Source organism: Triticum dicoccoides, chromosome 5A (assembly GCF_002162155.2).
Source record: "Triticum dicoccoides isolate Atlit2015 ecotype Zavitan chromosome 5A, WEW_v2.0, whole genome shotgun sequence".
NCBI classification, from domain to species: domain Eukaryota; kingdom Viridiplantae; phylum Streptophyta; class Magnoliopsida; order Poales; family Poaceae; genus Triticum; species Triticum dicoccoides.
The window spans coordinates 158068271-158087911 of NC_041388.1; the positions used below are offsets into that span (position 1 = coordinate 158068271).

The following is a 19641-nucleotide window of genomic DNA, read 5'->3' on the forward strand; positions in this document are numbered from 1 at the left end:
AAGGCACACATCAGGTCTGGTACACAGCATTGCATACATGATAGAGCCTATGGCTGAAGCATAGGGAACATCTTTCATATTCTCTCTATCTTCTGAAGTGGTCGGGCATTGAGTCTTACTCAACTTCACACCTTGTAACACGGGCAAGAACCCTTTCTTTGCTTGATCCATTTTGAACTTCTTCAAAATTTTGTCAAGGTATGTGGTTTGTGAAAGTCCAATTAAGCGTCTTGATCTATCTCTATAGATCTTAATGCCTAATATGTAAGGAGCTTCACCGAGGTCTTTCATTGAAAAACTCTTATTCAAGTATCCCTTTATGCTATCCAGAAATTCTATATCATTTCCAATTAGTAATATGTCATCTACATATAATATCAGAAATGCTACAGAGCTCCCACTCACTTTCTTGTAAATACAGGCTTCTCCAAAAGTCTGTATAAAACCAAATGCTTTGATCACACTATCAAAGCGTTTATTCCAACTCCGAGAGGCTTGCACCAGTCCATAAATGGATCGCTGGAGCTTGCACACTTTGTTAGCTCCCTTTGGATCGACAAAACCTTCTGGTTGCATCATATACAACTCTTCTTCCAGAAATCCATTTAGGAATGCAGTTTTGACATCCATCTGCCAAATTTCATAATCATAAAATGCGGCAATTGCTAACATGATTCGGACAGACTTAAGCATCGCTACGGGTGAGAAGGTCTCATCATAGTCAATCCCTTGAACTTGCCGAAAGCCTTTTGCGACAAGTCGAGCTTTGTAGACAGTAATATTACCGTCAGCGTCAGTCTTCTTCTTGAAGATCCATTTATTCTCAATTGCTTGCCGATCATCGGGCAAGTCAACCAAAGTCCATACTTTGTTCTCATACATGGATCCCATCTCAGATTTCATGGCTTCAAGCCACTTTGCGGAATCTGGGCTCACCATCGCTTCTTCATAGTTCGTAGGTTCATCATGATCTAATAGCATGACTTCCAGAACGGGATTACCGTACCACTCTGGTGCGGATCTTACTCTGGTTGATCTACGAGGTTCAGTAGTATCTTGTTCTGAAGTTTCATGATCATTATCATTAGCTTCCTCACTAACTGGTGTAGGTGTCACAGAAACAGTTTTCTGTGATGTACTACTTTCCAATAAGGGAGCAGGTACAGTTACCTCGTCAAGTTCTACTTTCCTCCCACTCACTTCTTTCGAGAGAAACTCCTTCTCTAGAAAGTTTCCGAATTTAGCAACAAAAGTCTTGCCTTCAGATCTGTGATAGAAGGTGTATCCAATAGTCTCCTTTGGATATCCTATGAAGACACATTTCTTCGATTTGGGTTCGAGCTTATCAGGTTGAAGCTTTTTCACATAAGCATTGCAGCCCCAAACTTTCAGAAACGACAACTTTGGTTTCTTGCCAAACCACAGTTCATAAGGCGTCGTCTCAACGGATTTTGATGGTGCCCTATTTAACGTGAATGCGGCCGTCTCTAGAGCGTATCCCCAAAACGATAGCGGTAAATCAGTAAGAGACATCATAGATCGCACCATATCTAGTAAAGTATGATTACGACGTTCGGACACACCATTACGCTGTGGTGTTCCGGGTGGCGTGAGTTGCGAAATTATTCCACAATTTTTCAAATGTACACCAAACTCATAACTCAAATATTCTCCTCCACGATCAGATCGTAGAAACTTTATTTTCTTGTTACGATGATTTTCAACTTCACTCTGAAATTCTTTGAACTTTTCAAACGTTTCAGACTTATGTTTCATTAAGTAGATATACCCATATCTGCTTAAATCATCTGTGAAGGTGAGAAAATAACGACATCCGCCACGAGCCTCAATATTCATCGGACCACATACATCTGTATGTATGATTTCCAACAAATCTGTTGCTCTCTCCATAGTATCGGAGAACGGCGTTTTAGTCATATTGCCCATGAGGCACGGTTCGCAAGTACCAAGTGATTCATAATCAAGTGGTTCCAAAAGTCCATCAGTATGGAGTTTCTTCATGCGCTTTACACCGATATGACCTAAACGGCAGTGCCACAAATAAGTTGCACTATCATTATCAACTCTGCATCTTTTGGCTTCAACATTATGAATATGTGTATTACTACTATCGAGATTTAACAAGAATAGACCACTCTTCAAGGGTGCGTGACCATAAAAGATATTACTCATATAAATAGAACAACCATTATTCTCTGATTTAAATGAATAACCGTCTCGCATCAAACAAGATCCAGATATAATGTTCATGCTTAACGCTGGCACCAAATAACAATTATTTAGGTCTAATATTAATCCCGAAGGTAGATGTAGAGGTAGCGTGCCGACTGCGATCACATCGACTTTGGAACCGTTTCCCACGCGCATCGTCACCTCGTCCTTAGCCAATCTTCGCTTAATCCGTAGTCCCTGTTTCGAGTTGCAAATATTAGCAACAGAACCAGTATCAAATACCCAGGTGCTACTGCGAGTATTAGTAAGGTACACATCAATAACATGTATATCACATATACCTTTGTTCACCTTGCCATCCTTCTTATCCGCCAAATACTTGGGGCAGTTCCGCTTCCAGTGACCAGTCTGCTTGCAATAGAAGCACTCAGTTTCAGGCTTAGGTCCAGGTTTGGGTTTCTTCTCTTGAGTAGCAACTTGCTTGCCGTTCTTTTTGAAGTTTCCCTTCTTCTTCCCTTTGCCCTTTTTCTTGAAACTAGTGGTCTTGTTGACCATCAACACTTGATGCTCCTTCTTGATTTCTACCTCCGCAGCTTTCAGCATTGCGAAGAGCTCGGGAATAGTCTTATTCATCCCTTGCATATTATAGTTCATCACGAAGCTCTTGTAGCTTGGTGGCAGTGATTGGAGAATTCTGTCAATGACGCAGTCATCTGGAAGATTAACTCCCAACTGAATCAAGTGATTATTATACCCAGACATTTTGAGTATATGCTCACTGACAGAACTGTTCTCCTCCATCTTGCAGCTATAGAACTTATTGGAGACTTCGTATCTCTTAATCCGGGCATTTGCTTGAAATATTAACTTCAACTCCTGGAACATCTCATATGCTCCATGACGTTCAAAACGTCGTTGAAGTCCCGATTCTAAGCCGTAAAGCATGGCACACTGAACTATCGAGTAGTCATCAGCTTTGCTCTGCCAGACGTTCACAACATCCGGCGTTGCTCCTGCAGCAGGCCTGGCACCCAGCGGTGCTTCCAGGACGTAATTCTTCTATGCAGCAATGAGGATAATCCTCAAGTTACGGACCCAGTCCGTGTAATTGCTACCATCATCTTTCAACTTTGCTTTCTCAAGGAACGCATTAAAATTCAACGGAACAACAGCACGAGCCATCTATCTGCAATCAAACATAAACAAGCAAGATACTAATCAGGTACTAATTTTCATGATAAATTTAAGTTCAGTTAATTTACTTAAAGAACTCCCACTTAGATAGACATCCCTCTAATCCTCTAAGTGATTACGTGATCCAAATCAACTAAACCATGTCCGATCATCACGTGAGATGGAGTAGTTTCATTGGTGAACATCTTTATGTTGATCATATCTACTATATGATTCACGCTCGACCTTTCGGTCTCTGTGTTCCGAGGCCATATCTGTATATGCTTGGCTCGTCAAGTTTAACCTGAGTATTCCGCGTGTGCAACTGTTTTGCACCCATTGTATTTGAACATAGAGCCTATCACACCCGATCATCATGTGGTGTCTCAGCACGAAGAACTTTCGCAACGGTGCATACTCAGGGAGAACACTACTTGATAATTAAGTGAGAGATCATCTTATAATGCTACTGTCAATCAAAGCAAGATAAGATGCATAAAAGATAAACATCACATGCAATCAATATAAGTGATATGATATGGCCATCATCATCTTGTGCTTGTGATCTCCATCTCCGAAGCACCGTCGTGATCACCATCGTCACCGGCGCGACACCTTGATCTTCATCATAGCATCGTTGTCGTCTCGCCGCGCTTGTGCTTCCACGACTATCGCTACCGCTTAGTGATAAAGTAAAGCATTACATCGCGATTGCATTGCATACAATAAAGCGACAACCATATGGCTCCTGCCAGTTGCCGGTAACTCGGTTACAAAACATGATCATCTCATACAATAAAAATCAGCATCATGTCTTGACCATATCACATCACAACATGCCCTGCAAAAACAAGTTAGACGTCCTCTACTTTGTTGTTGCAAGTTTTACGTGGCTGCTACGGGCTTAAGCAAGAACCAATCTTACCTACGCATCAAAACCACAACGATGGTTTGTCAAGTTGGTGATGTTTTAACCTTCGCAAGGACCGGGCATAGCCACACTCGATTCAACTAAAGTTGGAGAAACTGTCACCCGCAAGCCACCTATGTGCAAAGCACGTCGGGAGAACCGGTCTCGCGTAAGCGTACGCGTAATGTCGGTCCGGGCCGCTTCGTCCAACAATACCGCCGAACCAAAGTATGACATGCTGGTAAGCAGTATGACTTATATCGCCCACAACTCACTTGTGTTCTACTCGTGCATATAACATCAACATATAAAACCTAGGCTCGGATGCCATTGATGGGGAACGTAGTAATTTCAAAAAATTTCCTACGCACACGCAAGATCATGGTGATGCATAGCAACGAGAGGGGAGAGTGTGATCTACATACCTAGTAGATCGACAACGGAAGCGTTTGGTTGATGTAGTCGTACGTCTTCACGGCTCGACCGATCAAGCACCGAAACTACGGCACCTCCGAGTTTTAGCACACGTTCAGCTCGATGACGATCCCCGGACTCCGATCCAGCAAAGTGTCGGGGAAGAGTTCCGTCAGCACGACGGCGTGGTGATGATCTTGATGTACTACTGCAGCAGGGCTTCGCCTAAACTCCGCTACAATATTATCTATGGTGGCTGGGGGCACCGCACACGGCTAAGGAATAGATCACGTGGATCAACTTGTGTATCTCTGGGGTGCCCCTGCCTCCGTATATAAAGGACTAAAGGGGGGAAGGCCAGCCGGCCATGAGGGGCGCGCCAGGATGAGTCCTACTCCCTCCGGGAGTAGGACTTCTCCCCCAATCCTAGTTGGAATAGGATTCATGAGGTGGAAAAGAGAGAGAGAGAAGGAGGAGGGCGCCGGCCCCCTCTCTCCTTGTCCTATTCAGACTAGGGGGGAGGGGCCCGCGGCCCAAACCCTGGCTGCCTCTCCTCTTCTTCCACTATGGCCGATTAAGGCCCATATAGCTCCCGGGGGGTTCCGGTAACCTCCCGGTACTCCGGTAAAATCCTGATTTCACCCGGAACACTTCCGATATCCAAACATAGGCTTCCAATATATCAATATTTATGTCTCGACCATTTTGAGACTCCTCGTCATGTCCGTGATCATATCCGGGACTCCGAACAAACTTCGGTACATCAAAATGTATAAACTCATAATATAACTGTCATCGTAACCTTAAGCGTGCGGACCCTACGGGTTCGAGAATAATGTAGACATGACCGAGACATGTCTCCAGTCAATAACCAATAGCGGAACCTGGATGCTCATATTGGCTCCTACATAGTCTACGAAGGTCTTTATCGGTCAGACCGCATAACAACATACGTTGTTCCCTTTGTCATCGGTATGTTACTTGCCCGAGATTCGATCGTCGGTATTCCAATACCTAGTTCAATCTCGTTAACGGCAAGTCTCTTTACTCGTTCTGTAATACATCATCCCGCAACTAACTCATTAGTTGCAATGCTTGCAAGGCTTAAGTGATGTGCATTACCGAGAGGGCCCAGAGATACCTCTCCGACAATCGGAGTGACAAATCCTAATCTCGAAATACGCCAACCCAACATGTACCTTTGGAGACACCTGTAGAGCTCCTTTATAATCACCCAGTTACATTGTGAAATTTGGTAGCACACAAAGTGTTCCTCCGGCAAACGGGAGTTGCATAATCTCATAGTCATAGGAACATGTATAAGTCATGAAGAAAGCAATAGCAACATACTAAACGATCGGGTGCTAAGCTAATGGAATGGGTCATGTCAATCAGATCATTCACTTAATGATGTGATCCCGTTAATCAAATAACAACTCATTGTTCATGGTTAGGAAACATAACCATCTTTGATTAACGAGCTAGTCAAGTAGAGGCATACTAGTGACACTTTGTTTGTCTATGTATTCACACGTGTATTATGTTTCCGGTTAATACAATTCTAGCATGAATAATAAACATTTATCATGATATAAGGAAATAAATAATAACTTTATTATTGCCTCTAGGGCATATTTCCTTCAAAATCGCCATCGGCCAAGAGCCGCTGGGTATTTAAACTCGGATTTACTTGTCAACAGATAAGGTATTCAAAGTCGCTTTGGCACAATGGCTATTATTTTATCAATGAATATGGTTTATTCTACAATGGAAGGAATAATCCCGAGTCGCTGCAGGCTTACGACCCGGCACTTGGGGGCTACATTATTGAAATTGAGATCACATCAAATATGCAAGTCCCATGTCACTGCCAGCATGCACCATGGCACTTGGGGGCTAGATATATGCAGTATTCAGTCTTTACTAGTGACTAAGATGAACAACATGGATTTCTTCAAAGTGGCAGTATTTATATTGAAGCAAGTCTTAAGTCATCACTTTGTTTCTGCTCAAGACTTGGGGGCTACAGGTAATATGGATATAAGGGAGAAAAATCTTCAAATTCTCAGTTTTGAGTAAACCAGATTGACCCGGCGTCACCAATAACTATGACCCGGCGTCGGCAACAATTATGACCCGGCGCTATGAAATATTTACAAACCGGATATTTTGGCAATGATAAACCGGCAAGTTCTACAAGCCGGCTAAATATCAGTTGAATATTTCAAGCCCAATATTTTTTCAGAGCATTGAAGGCCGACTCAAATGGATTATTTCTTATAATATTTCTCTACAAGAGCCAATGTCAGCAAATTGGTTATAAAGCTGGCCTATTGACCCGGATTTTTTAGACGAAGTGCCTGGATTTTTTGCATTGGCAAGGTTTGGACATATCTGTTAAAAGAGATTTGCTATAAGATCTTTGAGTATGCATCCAGGAGGAAATGACAAGGACTTAAAGATGATCAGGTGCCGGTTCAGGAAAATATTTAACCCGGAGCACAACCTCTCAAGTTTGTTCTTGTGTTTATTTTACAGGATCAGTTTAACATGGATAAATCCAAATTAAACTGGGGGCTAATGTCAGGGATATACCCCGCGGTATGACCCGGTCGGGCTTGGCGTTTTCATTGGTAACCCGCCGGAGTGGCGACTCACGAACCTGGCAACTCATGGATGGCCCTAACGGCGGGTCAGATAGAAGACTAGGCCCAAGGCCCAAAAGGCCGGTTCATGTTAATAGTGGGTCGGTTTACGAGGAAAGGCATAAGGAGTTTTCCCTTAAGGGGGCAGACTAGGATTCCACTTGTAATAGACTAATCCTAATCCTACTAGGACCAGTCATGTAACCCGCCCCTTCAACATATATAAGGAGGGGCAGGGCTCCCCAAAGAGGGGACAAGCAAAAAGAAACAATCTCTAGGGCTAGACACAAAGGGGGAGCCGGCTTATGCGACGACTCTCTCATGAGCATAATGAGATCTAGCCACAAACAGCATGTGGGGCTATTACCGGATGATGTTTCCCGGGGCCCGAAGCTGTCTAAATCCTTGTCTTGTGCGTTGATCCACCATGCGTCTCTCATCCCGATCAACCCCTCTCAAGCTACCACAAAGATGCGCTGGCCTCACGACTAAGTCCTCACACTAGGACATCTGCCATGACAATTCCATGACATGAAGCATTAAGTAACGCGGTTGATGTAGTCGAACGTCTTCGCAATCCAACCGATCAAGTACCGAACACACGTCACATCCATGATCTGCACACATTCAGCTTGGTGACGTCCCTCGAACTCTAGATCCAGCTGAGGCCGACGGAGAGTTTCATCAGCACGATGGGGTGTTGACGGTGATGATGAAGTTACCAACACAGGGCTTCGTCTAAGCACTACGACAATATGACCGGGGTGGAAATCTATGGAGGGGGGCACCGCACACGGCTAAGAAATCAACTTGTGTGTCTATGGGGTGCCCCTCCCCCGTATATAAAGGAGTGGAGGAGGGGGCCGACCGGCCTCATAGGGCGCGCCCCAAGGGGGGAATCCTACTCCTACTAGGAGTAGGTTCCCCCCTTTCCTAGTCCAACTAGGAGGGGAAGGAAAGGGAAGAGGGGAAGAAGGAAAGGGGGGTCGGCCCCCTCCCCAATTTGGTTGGGCTTTGGGGGGGGCGCCCCTCCTCTTGGCCACCTCCTCCTCTCTTCCACTGAAGCCCATGAAGGCCCATTAACCCCGCGGGGGGTTCCGGTAACCCCCCGATACTCCGGAAAATGCCCGAACCTATTTGAAACCTTTCTGGTGTCCAAACATAACCTTCCAATATATCAATCTTCATGTCTCGACCATTTCAAGACTTCTCGTCATGTCCGTGATCAGATCCGGGACTCCGAACAATCTTCGGTACATCAAATCACATAACTCACAATACATATCGTCATCGAACGTTAAGCGTGCGGACCCTATGGGTTCGAGAACTATGTAGACATGACCGAGGCTCATCTCCGGTCAATAACCAATAGCGGAACCTGGATGCTCGTATTGGTTCCTACATATTCTACGAAGATCTTTATCGGTCAAACCGCATAACAACATACGTTGTTCCCTTTGTCATCGGTATGTTACTTACGCGATATTCGATCGTCGGTATCTTCATACCTAGTTCAATCTCGTTACCGGCAAGTCTCTTTACTCATTTTGTAATGTATCATCCCACAACTAACTCATTAGTTACATTGCTTGCAAGGCTTATAGTGATGTGCATTACCGAGAGGGCCCAGAGATACCTCTCCGACAATCGGAGTGACAAATCCTAATCTCGATCTATGCCAACTCAAAAAACACCATCGGAGACACCTATAGAGCATCTTTATAATCACCCAGTTACGTTGTGACGGTTGATAGCACACTAAGTGTTCCTCCGGTATTCGGGAGTTGCATAATCTCATAGTCATAGAAACATGTACAAGTTATGGAGAAAGCAATAGCAATAAACTAAACGATCAAATTGCTAAGCTAACGGATGGGTCATGTCAATCACATCATTCTCTAATGATGTTATCCCGTTCATCAAATGACAACTCATGTCTATGGCTAAGAAACTTAATCATGTTTGATTAACAAGCTAGTCAAGTAGAGGCATACTAGTGACACTCTGTTTGTCTATGTATTCACACATGTACTAAGTTTCCGGTTAATACAATTCTAGCATGAATAGTAAACATTTATCATGACATAAGGAAATATAAATAACAACTTTATTATTGCCTCTAGGGCATATTTCCTTCAGGCGAGGGAGGCAGTTGTGGCGAGGGAGGCAGGGGCATCGAGGGTGGCTTCGGTGGCGGCGAGGGCGGCTCCGGTGGCGTTGATGAGGCCGCGCGGCTCCAATGGTGTTGGGGGTGGCTCCGGCGGCGTCGATGACGCGCGGCTCTGGTGGCTCCGGGGGCGTCGACGTCAGCAGGAGACGGCGGTGAAGTGGGACGACGGCGAAGTGGGGAGACGGCGACTAAGTGGGGCGAGGGATTTGGGGGAGAAGTGGTGGCCGGGGGGAAGGAAACCGCGCGGGGGTTAAGTCAAACGTAGCAGTAGCGCTAGAAGTAAAAACGCGCTATAGCTAAGTTAGCTATAACACTTTTACAAAACGCGCTACTGCTATAGCTATTTATTTTCCTTTTCTTTTCTTATTTCCTTTTCCCTTTCTATAACGGGGGTCTAAAAAATGCGCTGCTGCTATATTATCTATAGCGCCTGTTATGAACAGACCTATTGCTATGCCTTTCTCCTTTATTTCTATATTTTCTTTTATTTTCCTTTACATTTATTTTTTCTTTCTCCTTTTTCTATTTCTTTCATTTTCATTTATTTTTATATTTGATTTTCATTTTTTTCATTAGCAGTAGCGCTTTTCACGGCAAACGCGCTGCTACAATAATCTTAGCGGTAACATGGTTTCTCTAAGACTGCTACTACTATTTGTAGCCTCTCGGCTTAGTAGTGGGAATTTTAGTAGTAGCGCTTTTCCCCGAAGAAGCACTACTGCTACATCTGTATCTGTAGCACGGTTCAAGTGCACGCGCTACTGCTATGTAGCACTAGCGCCCTTTTTTAACCAGCGCTACTGCTAAAGTTCTGTGTATAAGGTTTTCCGTAGTAGTGATAGTAAAGTAGTACACCTTCCGATGGCAATAACAAATTCTGAATAATAAGATTAAGGAAAAATTAGTATGCCGATCTTTTCTAGAAAACAAATAAAATATGATTCCTTGGTCTTCAGAGAAAATAGAAATCATTTTTCATAATTCCAATACGAAACGACTTTATTTGTAGAAGCAAGGCAAGCAACTCAGCCAAATGGATGCTGTAGTTACATGAATACAAACGTAGCAAAAGGAAATCATATATGCACGGGACATGGACACAACACAAAAAAATGTTTATGCATATTTCGCATACATAACTAAAGTTAATGATTATCTCATGCAAAAATAGTCACTAATTAATTAACTCAATTCATCCAACATTATATTGCTAGTTTGATACAACTTGTACCGAGGATTATTATAAAAGAGCACTTCTAGAATCATGTGGATATAAATTATTTAACATTTATGTCAACAAAATACAGACCACCATGCATGTTGTCTAGTCAAGTTCTAACGGGATGACTGTAAAACGATTTACCTTCAAACTATATTGATAGAAAAATAGATCGGACTCATACTTAATCTTTGAACTCGTGTAATTAGCACTCGGACGTTTGCAAAAATAGTTCATCTGGTTATATTTAGTACCTACAGAAGCGAGCATAGAAATGTTTATCCTCACAAACAAGGAATAAAAATATACATGTGTAAGACCAATACTATAACTGATTATCAAGAAAACTAAACAAATAGAAGAAACATAAAATAAAGGATGGAATATTGGACCTACCTGACTAAGAATGCCGTAGGATACAGTAGGAATTCCTTCTTTACGGCTGACTCCCATAGAATTTCCAGAAAATGCATATTGACCAAGCTTATGCGGTCCTTGATAGAGCAAAAATTCAGAGACAACCTTCATAACTAATATCCAACCACCTGAGTAGAAAATACAAACCTTGTTATCTGTAGTCATAACATGTAAATTGAATAGTAGATTACTGCTAAGTTAGCAGCTTACAGTGAAAAGTTCTATCCTACAGAAAAGGGAAAATAAATGCCACCTGAAAGCCAGAGCCAAATATATAGATGGCCAATCATTGCAGCAGTAGAATAACGAAAATTTTCACTTTAAGAGGGAATCTTGACTCAAGATGTTAGAGGTCTAAGCCACTGATTGCGGCTATCTTAACAGATGAAACAAAAGATGCCACAAAAAGGCCAAGAACTAATCTGTAAAAGTATGTAGATGAGGAAAAAAATATGCCATAGTAATTGACTCTGAAGATCAATTTGGACTTTGGAGTACATATATTTGCATTCCACAAAAATAGAAGCTCAATGAAATATCTGAATTTTACATATATTTGGATTTTAAAGATCAATTAGTTATTTCAAAAATACTCAGTGAAACAAAGAACTCAAAGCTGCATCACACAAGAGAGAAGGGTGCTTCTCTCCACTCCTAAAAATACCTGCCCATACATTCTAATCCAAATAATCGACAACCAACGAAGAGAATCTCAAGAGTACCCACTAAATCCAATAACAATGGGCAATTAAGGAGGCTTTCGAGCCAATAACAAGAGCAACACGTACCTCGTCAGCCGCACTGCTGGCGCAGGTCGAGCCCGCCCAGATCGCGCAGCCCATCAATTTTCTAGAGCACGCCCGGTCGCCGCGCCGCCAGATCGCCCCCCTCCCCGCCGCCCGTGACTCAACCTCGCCCTATCCGCCTGCGACACTGTGACACTGGTTCGACACGGTTGCTGTTGCTCTCCGTGAGCCCATCGGTCACCGCTGCTCCTCCTGCGGCCGCATTTCCACCGATGGCCGCCCTCACGCCATCTGCTGGAAGCTCCCCTACCCACCATGCCCAGCCACCCCAACGCCTCCAGTCTCTGCCGCAGTAGATGAGAGAAAAAGAGGAGAAATGAGGTAGCGTGCATGGGGAGGAAAAGAAATAGTGGGCCAGGGTGGTCGTATCTGGCGAAGGAGTATATGAACGACCAAGTCTCTCTTTGCAATGATATGAACCAATAGAAAACAACTAAGACGAGTCAATCGTAATCACGGCCACATTTTTTCTTACTCTCTAGCGAACAGTAGGCACCCTTGTAGCGTAGTTTAATGGGTCTAATGGGCTGAGGCCCGTAGGGTTTATTGGGCCGCCTGTGGCCAGTGAGAGCTAATAATCTAGTGTGTAATACTGGACTTGCCATGGAATGAGATAACTCTGGATTTCCCTTCTGCCCTGTCTTCGTCTATCTCCCTCTGCTCTCCTCACCTACCCCGATTCCCCTTCCCCTGTGCGATCGATACTCTCTAGGGTTCATCGGCGGTCACACCAAGCAAGGATGGTAAGGGCATCAAAGATCTATTTCTTCTCCGCGCAGCGGTCTGTGCGATTTCCTCATTCTGCTCGCGTCTTGAGGATTTGCGCCGGGTTCTCATATCCCCCTTGTGGTACATGATATGCATGCATAAGCAATCGATTTCGATTGATACTAGGCGATGCGGGGTGGAGGTGTTTCGATCGAACCTACCGAGATCTGGCTTCCGGGACGGGGCATCAGTAGGGCGTTTATTTGGGAATTTTTGGCTGCGGTTTTCGGTGATCGATCCGCGTGGCTCGGTGCTGTGATGATCTGCGAGTTTCGGTTAGGGCATATTTACCTTGGATAAAGATCATAGATTTTCATACTTCAGGTTAGTTTTTGACGCAGATATGGATCAATAATCCTAAAATTATGGTGGATCTGTAGGTGGTTTGCTATTTTTAACGCGCAGATTTTAGCCCTGGTTAGTGCACTAGCACGTGTACAATCTGTTTTCTTGCAAAGCTGGACATCGATACGTTGGCATGAATGTTGCCTAGTCCATTGGAATGTATGGTGAAGAGGACATGTGCGTTCTAACTAAATGCCCACTGAAATAACTCTTAAGATTATTTTCTTCACCCTCCAATCTCCTTTTTTTCTCCTTTAGACCCAACGATGCTGATGATTTTGAAATTTGAACCGTACAAAGACTGAAAAATAAATGGCGATGTAATATATACTCCCTCAGTTCCTAAATATAAGTCCTTTTAGAGATTCCAATATGGACTACATATGGAGCAAAATAAGTGAATCTACACTCTAAAATACGTCTATATACATCAGTATGTAGTTCATATTGAAATTTCTAAAATGACTTATAGTATTTAGGAACGGAGGCAGTACTATTGACCATCTTTTTTCTGTGTATATTGCTTTCTCATCAGAGCCAGTCTTCTGCAAGTGCTTTCTCAGAACTCCCGCTTATGTATGTAGTCTATTGAAAAACTAGTCCAGTATCGAGTCATGTTATATTGACCATTAAGCTCAAGAAATAAGCATTATGGATTTTTAGCTTCAGCATTTCAGTACTACGATTATAACCAATTCTATATGCTTGTTCTGCTTGTCCAAAAGAGACTTGACTATTCTAGTTACGTTACGAGTTTAGCAAAAATCCACAATAAGTAGCTTTCCCCCCTTCTGATGCTTGTTTTGCTTTCTACTTGTGAATGAACCCATTCCGTTTTTTGAAAGAAGCAAGCATAAAAGGCTATCGACAAAAGTGGAGTTAGTTGGTCAGGCTGGCCAAGCCAATGATGCTAATTTGTGGTAATAATAGTTTTCAACGAATAAGGTGAGAATTCTATGATGTGTTATGATTTAGAAATCATCATTACCGGCAGAACAATTCCAAAATACCGATTAAATAATTGATACCATTATTAATATTTATCATGGACGTGAGGAAAAATTAATTTCACATGATTTAGGTGTGATCCTTGTCTTAACTGATTAATGCTAACTGCATGTGAATATATATTTTTGGTAACCAAACATTTTGTTTGTCTATATTGTGTTATCAAAGAATAAACTAGATATCTTATCTGAGGGATTTAAATGTGTTTGTGCTATCTTTGTCCATGGCATTTTGTTATGTTCTGTATACTAAATTGGTTTCATTTCCTTGGCAGACTACTTCAAGGCGTCTTGCTGACAGGAAGAGTGCGAAGTTTCAGAAGAACGTCACAAAGAGGGGCTCAGTGCCTGAAACTACTGTGAAGAAGGGGAATGACTATCCTGTTGGACCTATCGTGCTTGGATTCTTCATCTTTGTGGTCATAGGATCATGTGAGCTTCCTACATAACCTTTTCTAATCTCCCTTCTGTTTGATCCTTTTAGGTATCCTTATGCTGCGTCTTTTCTTTGTGCACAAATCTACCATATTCTATGTCTCTATAGCTACTGTAAACAATGAGTTAACTTTGTGAGTTCTGACAGTTGAGCATGGACGACATGCTGGCTCTTTAAAAGAGTTACACCCTATTCAGTGAACCTTTTCTTCCTCCATCCATGTTAACCCATTGCGATTGGTTCTGGTAGACATACCATTGCTGGAAACATCTCTATAGTGGCAAAAGGGACCATTCAGCACACTAGCCCAGTGTTCTCTGCCCCACTGCCAATTTAGGTTGGGGTTGTCAACCTCCAGTGAGTGACACAGTTGCTGTAGCTAAGCTGTGGTGTACTTTATTAGCAAATCCTCCAGAGAAGATATCCGCTCTCAGCTATGAGCAGTTCAAGCTGGTAGAAACTGCTTGCTTGTCCACTTATTCCACAATGCTTTGCGGCATTCAGTAACCTCTGCTGCCACTTACTTAACTCGTGCAGCTGTCTTGTCATCTCCACCCAGTCCACTACTCCCCCTGATTTCTTGAAGTTCCCTTCTCATTTGTTTTTAGAGCTGCAAAAGTACACCATTCATCCCAGGCTGTCCTTTATAGAGTTAGTCTCTGACTTGCTCATTTTGGAGTTCGGGATGCAGAGGGACGGCCTGAAAAGTGAAATGCAAACGAATTCAGAGAAAAGTCTGCAGTGAAACTTCAAATGATTCAAGAAGGGGAATGACTATCCTGTTGGATCTACCTGGGATCAATTGTTTCCATCTCTAGGCTGGCAAAGTCATGACCCTCACCATTTTTAGCTCTATAATGGACAGTCTGTATTCGCTCAAGACATCAAGAAGCTTTCCAAGTGAGGTCTCCACCTACCTAGGGTTGGTGTGTTCATAAGGGAGGACTAATTAGTCTTTCTAGTTCTTTTAATAGTGGCCTAATTCGCTTATCTCATTAAGGGTTGGTTGTAACTAGGCTCTAATTTGGTTATGGTCTAGCTTGGTTGAGGTTATGAAGCTCCGACTTCAGCTTGAAGACCATGTAATGTTTGAGAGTAAGGACATCATTACCTTCCTTCGTTCATTTTTTATCCTCAATGAAATAACGAGCCCAACTCCTTTGTTCATTTTTTATCCTCAACAAAATTACGAGCCCAACTCGAAATCAAGTTTCGCTACCCACCTGCTTTGATGAGCAACTGCGGAAGGATCCATTGCGACTGTTACACTTAGACTCAGGAGGTGGAGGAGGAGGAGGAGGTCAAGCCCCTTACCAAACGTGGAATGTTAAATCTCGATATGACAGCAGTCCTGCTGTCATGCGAAACTTACTGCTGTTCGATTCTGTGCACCCCAGGCAGAGGTGAAATAACATGCATTTTGGTTTATCATTGAAGCATTGATTTTGCTCTTTGCCCTTGACACTAAGAGCTCCTAAAGTTGCACCTTCTATCCCAGGTAGTAGAGATTCTGTCTCAGGATCTCATTGCAACCCATGCCCTGTAGCAAAAAGCAGTAATAGTATCTTCAACATATTTCACTCTGTATTTTGGGGTGCTCTCTGATTATCTGATTTTTATATAACTTTTGAGCATATATTACCAAGGGAAATGGAAACTGCACCTGACTCCCTTTCAGCATTGTGCCTTTCTTTATTAAGATGAGAAGCTAATGATCTAAATAAACAATTGGAAATCTGACTCCCTGCACAATTTGTTCTTTGCAGCCTTGTTTCAGATTATCAGGACGGCTACTAGTGGTGGGATGGCTTAATATCAAGCTGAAAACAAGACGATCATTATCAGAGATTTATTTTATCCATGTGTCTGGGAGGCAATATCATATCTGTACCCTGTAGCAAACTTCAACCCTGATGATGTTATGTAGAGATTTAAATCTTGTGCAGTGTGTGTTTACCTCCTGTTACTAAAAACCTAGTATAAACTAGAAACTAAATGGTGCAAGTTGAAACTTTTAAATTATATAAAACTTTAAATATCCAAGGTAATAATTTGTTTTTGTTTCTTTGTGATGACACTTAGACAATGTTCAGAATATCGGTAACTGATACCATATCAATTGGGTGTCGAGTAGAGATTAATTGGTGAATCGGCCATTCAACTGAATTTATCGGTAACCCATTTATGGGATGTTAACTAGGGTCATATATGTATGTCCTAGGCTATATAGCAGGATGTAATGCCCTAAGTGTTCAAATATGCAATCCTAGGCTACATAGCAACAAGGAAAATTGTTGCCTTGATGGTTTCATGATGTTGCAGCTGATTTGGAAGGCCATAAACCTGCATATTGAAAACAGTTTTACTAAAGCACATCTAGATGTGCCCTAATTATTACACGTCTAAATCCTATTTCATTGATCTTACGTGGAGATTGGTGTTGTGTTTTTCCTTTCTCTTTTTTATGCTTGATTGAGTCACTTAGATGTACAATAATTAGGGTGTATTTAGATGTGTCCTATACAGACCCGATTGAAAAAATATGTACGAAGGGGCTAGTTTTTGGTTGAAAAAGGCCTAGTATATAATTGGCCTAGCCAAAAATTTGGCCCGACAGCTCATAATTCGGCTTGTTAGACAAATTAACTATACATATCAGTTAATGACTAGAATAACATGTTCTCATATCGGTAGGGGTCTGAATAGCAGTTAACTAACCATATCGGCAGTTTGTTGACCAATATTTGGAACAATCTTAGATGAGTAATTTATCCATAATATTAACTCAAGGGTCAAATAAGTATTACAAGGACTTGGAGTACAAGTGAGAAAATCTCAACTAATATGAAGATCCATGGTCTCGCCCACCTCCCGGAGCCAAAACTATCCCACTAAAGGCGAGGGAGACCGATGAAATCAGCGTGGAAGATGAGAGCATTGTGGTGTCTAGTGTTCTACTCCCTCCGTTTCGAATTATTTGTCTTGGATTTATCTAGATACGGGTGTATCTAGACTTATTTTAGTGCTAGATACCTCCGTATCTAGACAAATCTAAGACAAGTAATTCGGAACGGAGGGACTACAAGCTGTTTTGATGTTACTTGTCATCTTGTATCCAACAAGCTTGAGTTTGCTCAATTCGGAGCTCATTTGCAGAAGTTATGGCAGTTCTGGTTTTATTGGATCCGTCTGTTGTCTTTAGCTGCGTTTTGAAGGCATCTAAGTGCTAAAGTCTCTGTGGTGTGCGGTAGTATTGCTCAAGGGAGCGGTAGTACCACAAGGGCCAGCGGGAGTACCGCCGCCTCTAGCCCAGAACGCTGGCGCGCACGGAAGTAGGCACGGAAGTAATTTTTTACTTCTGCGCCCTACGCGGTAGTACCGCTCCTGGTGAGCGGTAGTACCGCTGCCTGGTGTCCCGGCGCTGTTGCTTGTGGTAGTAGGCGTGGATGTAATTTTTTACTTCCGCCCTTACGCGGTAGTACCGCTCCCTGTGAGCGGTAGTACCGTGCCAACTTTTCTCGTAGCTAGCTCCAGCGGTTGTAGGCGCGGTAGTTTTTCTTTTCATCCGTGGTCGCGCGGTAGTACCGCAAGGGCAGGCGGTAGTACCGCTCCTGCAGTAGTATCGCCCTATTGCCCCTTTGCAGTGTTGTTTCATTGGGCTTCTGCCGCCCTAGCGGTAGTACCGCTCGTAGGAGCGGTAGTACCGCACTACGAGCGGTACACTATCGCTCTGTGCGGGCTGTGAGCATAACAGTTGGATTTCCCCCCTCCTACAAAAGGGGGTCTTCTTCACCAATGAACCTTATCTCTTAAGCTCGTGTTCTTCCCTCATTGTTGACCTTCTTCGAGCTTGCTAACTCTCAATCCCTTCATGGATTCTTACTAGTTTTTGAGGGAAAAGAGAGAGAAAATCTAGATCCACATTTCCACCAATCACTTTCTCCTCTATGTGAGGGGAACCCCTTGGATCTAGATCTTGGAGTTCTTGGTGTTCTCCTTCTTGTTCTTCCTCTCATTTTCCTTCCTAGCATTAGTTGCTTCGGTGGGATTTGAGAGAGAAGGACTTGGGTACTCCGTGTGCCCTTGCCATTGCATTTGGTGCATCGGTTTGAGTTCCCCACGTGATACGTGGAAGTTGTGGAAGTTGTAAGTTGAGAAGCTTATTACTCTTGGGTGCTTGGTACCCTTGAGCTTGTTCCTCTTGGGTGGTTGGGCGCCCTAGACGGTTGGTGGTGTTCGGAGCTCAATCATTGTGGTGTAAAGCTTCGGACAAGCGTCGGGGTCTCCAATTAGGTTGTGGAGATCACCCCGAGCAATTTGACGGGTTCCAGTGACTGCCCCAAGGGTTGCCAAAGTGTACGGGTTCGGTGACCGCCCCCAAGGGTTGCCATTTGTACGGGTTCGGTGACCGCCCTCAAGGGTCCCTTAGTGGAATCACGACATCTTGCATTGTGCGAGGGCGTGAGGAGATTACGGTGGCCCTAGTGGCTTCTTGGGGAGCATTGTGCCTCCACACCGCTCCAAACGGAGATTAGCATCCACAAGGGTGTGAACTTTGGGATACATCGCCGTCTCCGCGTGCCTCGGTTATCTCTTACCCGAGCCCTTTATTTATGCACCTTACTTTGTGATAGCCATATTGTTTCTTGTCATATATTTTGCTATCACCTAATAGTTTATCTTGCTTAGCATAAGTTGTTGGTGCACACAGGTGAGCCTAGTTGTTGTAGGTTTTGTGCTTGACAAATTAACCGCTAGGTTTATTCTGCATTTGTTCAAGCCTAAACCATAATTATTTTAAAGCGCCTATTCACCCCACCTCTAGGCGACATCCATGATCTTTCAGCCGGGCAGCCCCGGCCTCAGCGACCGTGTAGCTGCGTCCCTCCAGCTTACCCGACTCGTTGATGTCCCAATGGCTAAGGCCACGACGACACGGATCTACGTCCCTCCAGTCCTTGCTTGCCGGCGTTGCTGGATGCCGCCACCCCATACCCACCCGCCTGGTGTTGGAAATATGCCCTAGAGGCAATAATAAAATGGTTATTGTCATATTTCCCGTTCATGATAAATGTTTATTATTCATTCTAGAATTGTATTGATGGGAAACTTAAATACATGTGTGAATACATAAACTA

General features: G+C 43.3%; 1 protein-coding gene across 1 annotated transcript; it reads left to right on the plus strand.

Annotated features, from left to right (window-relative positions):
- Nucleotides 1-12536: 12536 nt before the first annotated feature.
- Nucleotides 12537-16514, plus strand: LOC119300622 (probable stress-associated endoplasmic reticulum protein). Its single transcript, XM_037577524.1, has 3 exons — nucleotides 12537-12690; nucleotides 14343-14499; nucleotides 16270-16514. Exons 1-3 carry the CDS (start codon nucleotides 12688-12690, stop codon nucleotides 16314-16316), a joined length of 207 nt encoding a protein of 68 aa, XP_037433421.1. The 5' UTR covers nucleotides 12537-12687; the 3' UTR covers nucleotides 16317-16514.
- Nucleotides 16515-19641: the final 3127 nt, after the last annotated feature.

Coding starts and splice junctions, on each gene's coding strand:
- LOC119300622 (XM_037577524.1), top strand. Junction 14,500..16,269: donor CTTTGTGGTCATAGGATCAT/GTGAGCTTCCTA, acceptor TGTTCTTTGCAG/CCTTGTTTCAGATTATCAGG.